The 12,929-nt window shown below is 36.2% G+C and overlaps 1 protein-coding gene across 5 annotated transcripts in view; it reads right to left on the minus strand.

Moving 5' to 3' along the window:
• Window positions 1-12,929, minus strand: part of TDRD3 (tudor domain containing 3) — a 110,301-nt gene that overhangs the window by 30,572 nt on the left and 66,800 nt on the right. For all 5 annotated transcript variants that reach the window (XR_007507905.1, XR_007507906.1, XM_049815696.1 and 2 more), the window contains 2 exons: window positions 10,836-10,992; window positions 10,343-10,468 (listed from right to left, as the gene is read on the minus strand). Coding sequence is in view for 3 of the 5 variants with exons in the window: in XM_049815696.1 (XP_049671653.1) it covers window positions 10,343-10,468; window positions 10,836-10,992 (283 nt within the window). In the remaining 2 variants the exon portion in view is untranslated. The remainder of the gene's footprint in view (window positions 1-10,342; window positions 10,469-10,835; window positions 10,993-12,929) is intronic.

The following is a 12,929-nucleotide window of genomic DNA, read 5'->3' on the forward strand; positions in this document are numbered from 1 at the left end:
TTAGTTAAAGCCTTGAGGGAAAACTGAAACATATACATATTATTCTATAATTGGAAAAGGTTCACTGAAATTTCTATTCAATTTCATAGCATGTAATAAGTAATTTTAGCTACTGTCTAGGCACCTTAATGAAAATAACTAGTTTTACTAGACACCAAAAAATCTGCCTATACTAGATCTCCGAGCAACCTACTTCCGTCACACAGCTGCAGAGATCTTCTCATTCTACCCTTCTTCTACCTCTTTGACCTGCTTTCCAGTAAAAAGTTACAAGCATTCTCATGTAAGACAATAATTTCCGTCTTTAGAAAGGCAATATTAATCTTGAAAATCTAGAAAGAAATAATTCAGAACTCAAATGCTGTTTGTTTACTTAACAAGAATTACCTGTAAAATAGGACTTCAGAGTTATAACCCGCTATTCCATGAATATTTAAAACAGAGTAACTGCTAAGAAAAAATAGCAACACATTCAAACATTGGCACGAATAGCTCCACCCAAAACTAAATTGTTAGGAAGAACTCCTATTATCTCCTTTCTTCAAGCAACAGAAATTTTAGCAGTATGTTAATAGAAAAGGCAATCTGTTGCAGATCTACTTAACAACAACAAATTTCTCATCTATCAGTTGCAAAAGTAGGACTACTGGATGATCAAATAATTTCTACCCAACATAATGTGAACATGATACAAAAGCAACAAGCTGACTTTAAAGTTGGAACTTTCAGTGACAGAATTTTTTTTTAAATATTATGGGAAAATTTAAATAATACTCTGTTAGCATAGAAAGAGACCAGAGAACTTCAAAACAGTGAATATAAGCATCTTTTTCCTAGGTCTATTTACTGTGACATGCAAAAGCTGCTCACACAACACCTGACGTTTTTCTACTCTAACCTTAAGATATGCAAAGCCTAGTTAACTGATGTATTCTACAAAGATGCAGTTATTGTCCTAAAAGCTTCCCAGGGGACCACATCATATGCAACAGCCTTGAATGAGCACAACACGCTAACTGATTGTTTAACGTTCAAGCACAACCCAAACAGAAACTGCCAAATGACAGTAAATGTTTCTTTGTAAACAGTTGTCAATGAAAAAAGCCTAGAGATGAGAATGTTACAGGCTCTTCATGAATTTGTGCTGTCTGGCCTGATCACCAAAAAACTGAAGGGAATCTAAAGCTGCTTCTATAGAAAAAGTTAAGCAATGAGGTATGTTATTCACAGACTGTCCATTGCAGCTGCTGTTCCTTGCTTCTACTTCTTCTTGCCCCACCTCCAACAAAGTATTAGCTAATGTTTCCAGAAAAGTAACAGTTCCTATGAGGCAGTAACAAATATTAATTTGGCATTTGACAAGAAGATTTGGTACACTACTCTCTCAAACATTCAGATGCATCAGCCTAGTCATCATCACTGTAATGGGACATTTGGGAATGCGGCCTGGAAAAAGTCTATTTCAAAATTAATGACAAGGCTCTTCTCATCTATTGGGTAGTTTTTAAGATGACGAATAGTGTTTCTCAGTTTGAAACCGTCACTCAGTTGTTTTACTCATTTTAGCTTTTGTATGTGATGACCCAAGAAGGCCGTACAGAACCAAACACATTCCCTTGCTTACCAGAAACCAGCAGGACCTGCTGCAATTAGAAATCCCAGCCAACACAATTTAAAAAGCACTGCCCCATGCACAATGGAATTTAAGTTGTAGTTTGTGGATTTTATCATGTTTAATAATGTGGTTAAACTCAAAGACAGTGGCCCTTTCCACACCGGTGGCAAGGATTTGGGTTTCTCCTTCCAACTTGAAATATGGTTTTATGCAACTTTATCGAAGCATGTCTTCGAGACAGCTGCCCCCAGGGCTTGTTCTATCTCGAACTGGCCAAAAGATTAAAAAATTAGAAGGAAATTAATGATACATTTGCACAGATTTTCTGTCATGGAGTAAAATTCTAGCTACTCAAGAGCTTTGTCAAGTTACATAAATATCAATATCTTTCTTTCTGAAATGTAGTAACACTGAGGAACTGGAACTTGAGTTCATGTTTCTGTTGAAATAAAATAAATACAAGCTGAGGAGGATGATGATAATAATAAAGTGGCAAAAAAAGCCCCAAAACATTCTGCAATTGTATACACTACAAACTTTAACTTACAGTATAAAAGGACTGAAACAAAAATTGGTAATTTTCTTATTACTCTTTAAGTGTATGAAATTCACTGTATTTTTCTCTCATATCTAAAGAGAAGTTATTGACAAAATAAAAATACAAAAGTCTCCTAACACGTCACCAATACTAACATAACACTATAACAAAAGTAAGTTTTATTTTCTTGATATTCACAATTAACACTGACTGAAGTTTAATTTTTAGAAGTAAAGCTGCACAATAAACAACTATTTTGCAATTTGGATCTCTTACTGTCAATAAGGCACCGTGTTTGTTGAAAACACAGCTACTAAGTGGTAAATTCCAAAGGTTACAAATCCCCTTTAACTCTAAAGAGTCAGACTCTTTTCTTCCTCTCAAGGTCCCTCGCCCCCAAATATTCAAATAAATTGTGTGACCAGGAAATAAAACAAATAATGTTTAGTTATATTCTACTGCATTACCAACGTATCTCAAACCTTTAACTTATTTTGGTAATATATAAAGCATAATGAACTAAAACAAGAAAAAGACTGCTGAAATTAGACAAGAGATACTACCCCCAAATCATCCAAAGAATATGTTACCATATAAAAACAAAACAAAAAAACCCCATACATTACACATCCTGGTTTACCTCAAGCCTTAACAGTTAAGTAGGAGGACAGAAATTCTAATTGGAAAGTACAGAAATGCCCCATCTGTCCCTTTGGAGATCTCTGGGACTCCCTAAGAGTTTGGGTGTGTAACCTGCTTGTGATAAATGCTCACTTTCCACTAAAGTCCTATTTTTAAGAGTTAATATGAAACAGTAAGAAAACGTCTGCCAAAGTCAACTGTTTGCAAACCCTCCTACGTGGTCAGTACCTTTTTCGTCACTATCTCCTGCAGACAACACTGGTGGCAGCAAACATAAGGGTAACTGCAGCTAAATTAGGCGAGATGCTCAGACGCAGAGTGAGCAGAGGCAAGAGTCCACATGATACTGATGTTACACAGCATCATTCAAACCACTACAAGAATATGCACTGTAATTATGGAATGCATATTTGAAGAAGAATACTGACAAATGAGTTTGTTGAGAAAAGAGATAAAGCAGTCTGGAAAAAAGTCTTTGATGAAAGGCTAGGAAAGCTCAATCCACACAGCTAACACAGCTGATGGATAAAATACAGGTCAATTACATCTTATAAATAGCTACTAGGAAAGCAAATTTTGATCACTCTTCATATGGCAAGAAAGACATAATATTATACAGCAGTTAGAAGCTGAGTATAGAAAACTGAGATTAGAAATGGAAATTATTTTTTTTTAAATGCTGATCTTTAATTGCTGAAACAATTAACCTTGGAGTAGAATTAATTCACCACCTTTAAATCAAAACTGCATGTCTAAATTTGTATTTCAATCACAGCCTAACTGTTGGAGCAAGAAACAGAAGACTACAGCCTATGACTTTTCCCTTCTCCTGAAGTGGCCCTGTTAACAGACTACACAGACATGCTACCTCTCACTTGCTTTTTCTGTGGCCCCATTAATGTTGTAGTTTCTTGCACAGGAGGTTCAGTTTAACAGGAAGAGCATGAAATGTCCGCCCCTAGCACAGCCTGTCTCTTGGGAGGACTGAAGAGGCAATTCTGCGCAGTCTGAAACTGAAAAGATTTTGGCCTTCTACATCCTGGGTCAATGCTCTAACCAAAACCATCATTATGTTTCTTACCCCATTTAAATAACAAATAAATAAATAATTACGAAAGGGTTAATCTTTGTTTGCGTCTTACAAAGATGTAGATGTCTGCCAAAAGCTTTTGGGGCTTTCGATACTGAGCAGATGGAAGCACCAGCCTATTCTCAGTCCCTAAGAACCAAAGAGAGAGAACTATCTGAAACATGCCTGGTTCTCAGCATTTTGTCCATTATTTCTTAATTCTACAGTCAGAGTTTCTGGCAGAGTTTTGTTCTCCCTGATAATCCTTGTGTTTACTTATTTAAGTTGGCAAAGATGGATGAATTGTTCCTCATAACAAAAGAAAAATAAGAAGATGATTAATGGAAAAATCTTTGTGTTCAGTAGCAGAAATAATCCAAGTGCAAGCAAAGGCAGCTAGCTGACAGCAATTTTGTCTACTATTTTTGTTATCTCTCACAGTCAGCAGGTTTCTCCTGCCAACCAAAACTCAAACTACTTAATTTCAACACAGAAATATTTTCATAGGTGTCACCAACCATCCACAGCTAAAAATAAACAAATAAATATGTAGTATAAAACTATGCGTTGGTTTGTTTTAATTCTTTGCATTTCATTTAAATAAAGTATGTTTACTATATGCTATGTTTTACAATTAAAGAACTAGCAGATCACGGAGTCAGGTATTTAAAACTTTTGACAGCTCTAATTACTTAAAACAATATTTCATTAACTCTGAAAAAAGGAGATGAAATGCAAAAAAACCCTCACAAGACACCACTTACAGGGCAAAAGACTAACACGTTACTGTCTTATAACTAATTTGTACTTTAAAAAAAACCAAAAACAACAATGACAAACAAACAACAAAAAGCTTAATGTGCTGTCTTAACTCTAAAAAGGAAGAGAAGTACCTCCTAAAAAAATACAAAGGTATTTCAATTCATAGATGTTTTTCTACTTGGTCTAAATCCAACTACGAAAAGGTACCAAATCAAAGATATTAAATTAGACAACTGTTCTGCTGTTCCTGTTCACAAACAGAACCAACTAGCCTGGTTACTGCAAATCCAGAAGTGAATTTAGAAATTCTCAACAGTACTGAGGTTTCAGGTGCAATTAGAGACACGAGATAAGAAAAACAAGAAGGGATGCACAGAGAAAAGCAAATGGCTCCTCTATGTACTTGAAAAGAAATAATTCTTTCCAGACACTTTCTCCCCAGATCACATAAGCCATTTTTGAAGAAAACGTGGCATGGCGCAGAATTAAAAAAATACTTACCTCAGATCAGCAAAACTGCCTTTTGTTTTTGCTTCTACATAGACTCTCAGTCAATTAGAAGAAATTACAATCTGTCTGAAGCATAGAGAAGCCTAATGCTTGCGATAATGATAAATATGGCCATTCCAGGTAATCACATGCTCCTGATCATATGCATTAGTGTAATAGTAGGGGTGTGCTCATTTATTTAAAACCACTATCCCTATACAAAGGCCATCTCTCTGAACATCTAAAAAACAAACTGGGATTTTAGAGACCATATGGGACAGCAAGGGACCAGAAATACTGCAGAACAATCAATCTTCTTTTCTATTCAGTGGAGACTGTACTATGCTACACATAAATGCAGAAAAACCTGCTTGCCAGGGCCCTCCTTAGTACAATCACTGTGCAGAAAAATCAATGAAGAGACCTTACTCTTGGCTATATAAATTACGGATTTGAGTTGTTTCTAGCAATTTCCCCGATATGCCTTTCATTTCTGACCACTACTTTTCTAATACTAAGAGAGAACTATACGCCTCTACTGCTAACAACTGACAGGATTGAATGTAATGAAAAAGGTGCTGGTAATATATATCCTGTTTTCTGCAAACACTTGGATGCAGACTTCATGATGAAAGAGTTCACAGTGGTAAGTATAATCTCTGCAGATACATCATCACTCTGCAAACACTGTTAACACTCACGTCATCTCAGTTTTCACGGAACTTAAGACAGCTAATAACTAAGAATTTAAATGAGATTATTTTCAACCACAGAGGCATAAAAATGGCAGAAAAATAACACTTGCAATAAATGATTTTTAAGATGTGTTTCAATTCATCAGACTGCACAGGTTTTCTCAAACTTGACAAAGAAAAAAAAAACACTTTAAAAGAAACAAAAAGCCTGCAATTCAGCATATGCCTATATATTTCTTTAAAAATCCATTTGAAGTTGGCTCTGCATGATAAAAATAAAACCTGGCATAGAAACAGAGGCAGAATCCTATGGGCTAGACACATTCAGTAAAGAACATAACAACTAACAAAATGAAACTGGGCAACCACTTTAAAGTTCTGTGACTTCCAAATAACAGGAAGTACAAGAACAAGTATTATTATTTCTTCAGAAGGAAAAAAGGCAGAAATATTTAAAAAAGTATCAGAAAATAATCAGAACACTTTCTGAACTCTTCAAAAAATGCTAACAAGTTCTTCTTTCAGAAAAGCATGACTGAGGAATACTACACCAGAGCGTGTATTGGTCATTCAGATAAGGCTAAAAAACCCCAACATAGTGTTAAAAAAAACACAAAACCAAAACCCTTGTGTGTCATGTTAGGAAATATGCCACAACTTTTGGCAACTGACAGAGTACAAAGCCTTTACAAAGTTTTCATACAGTTATGTTGTTCTTACAACATTTATGGAATCTTTTTATTTTTACTTAAGAAGGAAAAAAAATACACAAAACCAAAGTATATTTATGTTTAAAACACAATATTGAAGATTAGAAATATAAGTATATATGCTAATATAACCATTTTTTCTACTTGCATAACAATATGCTTTATTACCCTACAGTATGTTGGCTAATACTGCTGTGGAAGGTGGCAAAGAGGAGCTAAATGAGCACGCGGACCACACCTGAACGCGATGTAAACAGTACATGGCAATAACGCAATAAGACTGTGAGGCTACAATAGCACAGGAATGTATATAAATTATAGAGGCTGTTAATATGTTTTGGAGAGCTTTAAGGACTTCGTTTAGCTGCTTAAAAGTAGTTGTTCATGATAAAGCGGAACTCCTAGACTGCTTAATGCTTTTGCTTAACGTTAACCTATTCTGTGATTGAAGGCGTAAGGAGACTCGGAAAGCCCCAGAGCCAGTTTAAGCCAGGAAAAGGAGATATAGTAACAACTAGCCTAAAGACCAGGAAAGAACCTGCCTAGAGATCAGAAAAAGGACTCAGTGAGAGAGAAGGTGACCCCAAACCCGAATATCACTATTGGACCAGACTGTGGCGTGAGGGGCAGGGACTTCAATGGTAAGGGTATAATTTGGTGTTTGGGGTCCCTCGCCAAAGGCACCCAGCTCGAGCTGTTTAAACGCGTGCAGCATAGATAGACTAATTACATTTTTTTATGCTGAAGGCCTTGATTAGAGATTCTGCTTTGGGGAACGCAGGGTCGAGCCTAAGGGAAGAGGCAGCACCCGTGGGTGAGTGTGTGTGGGGGGAGGGGGGGTCTGAAGGGTCACCCGTGGAATCACTGGAGTCGCCCGCTGCGAAGGGACTCCGGTCCGAGCAGTTACAGTCTCCGGCGCAGTGCCTGCGACTCCCGATCGGTGTGTGAATGCTCGGGCAGCGGCTTCTCCCTTAACAATACATGGACTAAACCCAAAGGATCAGAAAAGTCCCCCTAAGCAAACACTGTCAATCAGTAATATCATTTTTAAAGAAGAAATTCACTCATTTCACAATTCACAATAGTAAATTATTACTACTTACTTATACAATTACTGACAATAAGAAAGGCGTATATCCCGCAGGGATTATTTCTATTATTTTTCCTTGAAATGTCTTTGTCACACATAAAAGCCTTCTCTCTCAACATAAGCACAAAACTTGCCCAAAGAAAAAAATCAACGTTCGTAATGTGAGAGAAAAAACACTACCACTGTTTCCATTTCTGTTCACTGTAAAAATCTGAAGTGTCTTCAGTAAGCACAATGAGATGCCAAAAGATCTCTCTTAAGCATAATTCCCTACACAGGCTTTTGAAAATCTGATTATACTCATTACCTGAACAGTTTACAAAATTGTATCAGCTAATGCAGAATGTTTGTGTATTTGAAAGGTATTTGCTTTAAATATTTTAAATTCCTGACGTACAGTGAAGACTCACGATACAAATGTTCAAACTACAACTAGCCACATTTCATAAAGCCAGCCATAAACTTGTGCCTAGTCACCATAAACAAACTATAAACAACATACATAAGCAAAGGAACTCATAACTTTTTCTGTTCACTTTCTACAAACTCTTTTAGTAAGACCTCGACCCAACTAAAATATAAAACAATATTTAGCCATTTAAAATCACTTATTTTGCAGGCCAAAAAAGACACTGTTGCGATGAAACTCAACCTAGATGCAGCAACAATATAGTATTTGCTATCAGAAGAACTATAAGCTATCACATTTATCAGCAAATGCCCTTCTGTTCATAGTTAAAACTTAGCACGTCATAAAAATGTGCAGTGAACTCTAAAATGGCTCACAGTGCATCTAATTCTACCAGCAGCAGCAACAGACCCGTGGGTTTGCCAGTAGGTTCACTAACTCCTGAGCCCATCTGCTGAGGCAAGTTTTCTATGACAAAACATGCGTTCTCTTTCTTTGCTGCTCTTTCCTCTTTTTTGGATAAAGGCATCCTCTGTACAGCTCTAAGAACTGAATTTCTAGACTGCTGTGTTTCCTTCCACCTGAACATGCTGACCTTCAGTTGCTACAGACTGCAAAACGTATTCAAACACGTTAACGCAAAATGCTACACTGCTTATCCAAGTAGCAACTGTAAATGTGCAGCTTCAAAGTTCTGAAAGATCTAACAAAAATAACTCTTGAAAAAAATATGCCATGCATTTAATGGAAAGCAGATAATCCTAGTAATTGTCACAGAAAACTGGGGGGTTGATGCACTGACAGAGTCTACATGGCTTTATGTAGTCATTTCTAATTCAATATGACTCTCAAACACAACTAACCTGAAATTCACTGCTATAGCAAAAGAAGACAAATATTTACACATTTTTAATACATAAGATACAAACAAAAATAATACATTCAACAAAAGATCTCTCACTGGACTAACCAGAGTGATGGGGACATTCTACTTTTTTTCAGATGCAGGTGCCTACTGACATTACAGCTGTTTGTACTTTTCCAAACAAGGCAGCCTGTTCACTTTCATTTACTACAAGCTTGTTTTCCACTTTATCCTTATTACCTTCTTTTTTTTTTAAATTAACTTTTTTTTTTAAATCCCAAATCCAGTAAAAATACACAAAGCAAGAGTCCACTATTGTTGACAAAGACTTAAGTTAAAAAAAAAAAAATTACATACAAATGCAGTCATTCCTTAAATACACTCATTCCTTAGAAAACTCCAAAATATCAAACAGTTCATATAAACTGGTATGACCTTTTTTTCACCCTTTATGAAAAGTGTCATTTTATAGGGAGAAAAAAAATCACAACTCCATCACAAAACCTTCGTGTTAAATAACGGAAGCAGATATTTTAATTTCATGTTGGCCACTGAAACACCTCCAAGGCCATACCCCAAAGAAATAATGATCTCCATTTATTAGTCAGCTTACTGTGAGTTTCACTTTAATATTACAGAAACCTCTAGAGACCTCAAGATGTATGGAGTTTCCTCTTTTTTGTTTTAATGCATCTGTCTGTTAAAGTTTCCAAAGCACTGAATGATTTAGACCTAAACAGACATGCTGGTGCATTGACTACTTTTTCATATAGCTTCTTAAGAAAGATAAGTAACTAAAATGGCATTAAAGAAAAATCTCAGACCTTTTGTATTAAATCTGAGGGATTATTTGGCTTCCCTGTTTCTAAAATCCTACCTCTCCCTCAGTCCTTACAGTTATTAAACAGGAAAACCAGGAGAAAATAGTAGTTTACTATTTTACAGCAGCCAAAAAGATTTATTCCACCCCACCCCACCCCCTCCAGAGAGAGGGAATACAAAAACAATTAAGCTTACCACAACTACTAAACTCTTAACTGAGCAGCACACAAAACATACTGTTTATAAACTGAGGAAGGAGGACTGTGGTTATGGCTTTTTTCTTTATTTACTTCTGAACAACATGGAAGTCCATTAAAGTTGCAAGAGCCTTTCTCAAATTACATTAGCAAACTAGCATTTATGTCACCTTATTTCAAAATTACTGTCTTGTAGACATCTAAGCCTGAAGCAAACACCCCAAGCTCTTCTATAATCAAGACAGAAGTACAAACCACCAGTGCAATTTATTTGACCTTTCTTCAAAGGAGAGGAACACCTCTCTAGCACTCCTTGGTTTTTTTACAGCTGGCCGTCAGGAAGTTCTAGGAACCACCTTTTAGATGACAAAATTAGGAAAAAGAATTCCATCAACACTGTCCAATATTGGTTCCAGATACATTAATTTCAATAACTTACCCTCTACTGTTAGAGTACCCATTTTGGATTCCAAGAAATCAAACAGTGTGCTTGGTGCAGATGGTCTGGCATTTCCTAGCTCTTCTTCATCTTCAGGTCTTATTCGGCCTCTGCCCTTCCCTTTACCTGTAAACATCAAAAGTTATTTGTGAGTGGGGAATAAATAAAAAAAAGTGTACACATTTTTTCATTTGATTTATAAAATGTTTGTATTTTCTATCTTTAAAAAAATTCTATCATGGAAAAAATAGATACAGACATTTTCCATTTAAGGATATTCAAATCTGTGACTTCAAATTCAAAAATTTTGACAAGAATACAATACACAGAGGCCTGTTCTAAGTACCTGCTTTCAGGTTTACAATGCATTCTAAATTGCAGGAAAAAAACATGCAGATATGCCTATATATACTCTAACTACATTAGTAATCCACCATACTCAAACTCCTTTGCTCATAAACACTGTTTTAAAGCATTTATTTGCAAATTTTACCTCTAGGTGGTGGTCCCTGAATGGGTTTCTGTTTACTGCTGTTCAGAAGAAAATTTAATGCTGCCTCTAGGCTGTTACTGTTATCCATAAGTGCCTGTCTTGCTGCTTCTTTGCTGAAACCCATCTCTGTTATGTGTCTTAGAGCTTTTTCATCAACCTGAAATAAAAAGTACACACAGAACTAATCATAAGATACAACAGAGACTATAAAAACACCAGATTTTACTTTAATTTTTCATTTTTAACTGAAACACTATTTCATATTTAATTGATGATAAATATTTCAGTATTATATAAAATCTCCACATACGATCTCTCTTAGGTCCAAACAATCAGCTAGTAGAAGCTTTTAAAAATATTATTATGATGATCTTTAATTCATCAGTTTTCAGGTCCAATATTATGTAGTTTCAAGCACAAATTCCCCTAGTCTACCTCTTCCTTTGCTGCACACTGGAGTAGTATGACAGACTGTAATATACTTTCTCCAAGATGAAAGCTAAAAGGAATCTCTCAAAGTAATACTGGTATAAAAACTAGCCATTTGTTCCTATTTGATCCCTTTCACAGCTTTTAGAGACAATACAAACCCAGTTATACAATACTTAAAACATGGAGAAAATATAATCGCTAAAGGTTCTGTAGAAGAAAGCAAATAAATACAAACAATTTACTTCCACAGAAATACAGGCTTTCTTACTCTAAACTGTATAGACCATGATAACAAAAAGGCAAAGCAGGAATCAGAGAGCATTATTTACAGAAAATAACCTTACATTTGCACTGTACTTTAAAACATTCAGGTGAGAACTGCCTCTTCCAGTGCAGACAGACCTACATGCCCTAAACATGAAATGGGACTAGGCCCTGTCTCCTTCTTCATCCCATCAACCAAAATGATGCCACTTATCCATCTACTGCAACATCTGTAACCAAATACATTCTTAACTGGAGACCCATCAACATGAAATTTTGTCTACAAGTACCAAAATAGTCGTATTGTGACCCTCTAAAAAAAAACAAAAAAAACCCAAAAAACCAAAACCCCAACCCAACGGAATCTAACCTCTAAGATACACAACCCTTCCTTCTCCCACTGCTTAAAAGAACATGAACTTTTATTGCTCGAATGATTTAAATTACAACTGTATGAGAGTTGTATGACAAGTAACATTTAGCCCTTCCTCTCCACTGTTTTCCACAGTCTTAAGACTTAATTTCTCCGATCCTCATTTCTCCTAACGTTTTAATACATTCACTTTTTGTCTTGATTCTAGCTACACACTGTGCTCTGGGACAACAGGTATAAGCAGGTCTCCTTTTGGGGGCAGACACACGAAATCAGTGTTTATGGTCACTATCTCAATACAGATATGTCTCAATACAGATATATCTCAATGCAGTAAGCCAGAAGATATAACAACTCAAATAACCTTCTTAGCTATGCATAAATCACTGTGATGGGCAAGACATGACTTAGCAGCACTTGGCTACAACTCCCACATGCTCAGCAACGTTAACTCCAACACTTTCATGTAGTCTTCTTCATTCCCAAACTCAACAATACTCTTAACTGTCCAAAGACTGACTACGTAAAGGAATGACAATTTAAAAGGTCTCTGAAGACCAATAGGGCAGAAACATGACCTCAGTGTCTGCAGGGAATCATCATCCCACTTGAGTTTGACTTCAAGTTGCCTAACTAATGTCTTAGGACATTAGAATATAATAGTTCCTCCTCTGGGCCATTCTCCTAGTTTCTTCTGCATGTCAACTAGGGTCCAGAGAGAAGTACTTCCTCAGCAAATCTGCTTCACTCTTCTCCCCTTTGTAGGCAAGTAGCTGGTTTGGATGAGAAGAGAACTTCTAGCCAATACTGCTGCATCACCTCCTTTCAGCAGTGGAAATTCTGTGCACGACAGCTACAGTCAAAGATCAGTGGGAGATGAAGACTCATATATACGCTAACTATGCTCTCAGCTACAGATTAAAAAAAAATAATCTTGTATAGGTCACAATTTGAGACCTAAGGGAACAGCAATTTCCCATACACAGACTGTTTGAGAAAGGAGGTTGTATCTTAAGTATCTTCGG

This window comes from Accipiter gentilis, chromosome 13 (assembly GCF_929443795.1).
Source record: "Accipiter gentilis chromosome 13, bAccGen1.1, whole genome shotgun sequence".
Taxonomy (NCBI): Eukaryota; Metazoa; Chordata; class Aves; order Accipitriformes; family Accipitridae; genus Astur; species Astur gentilis.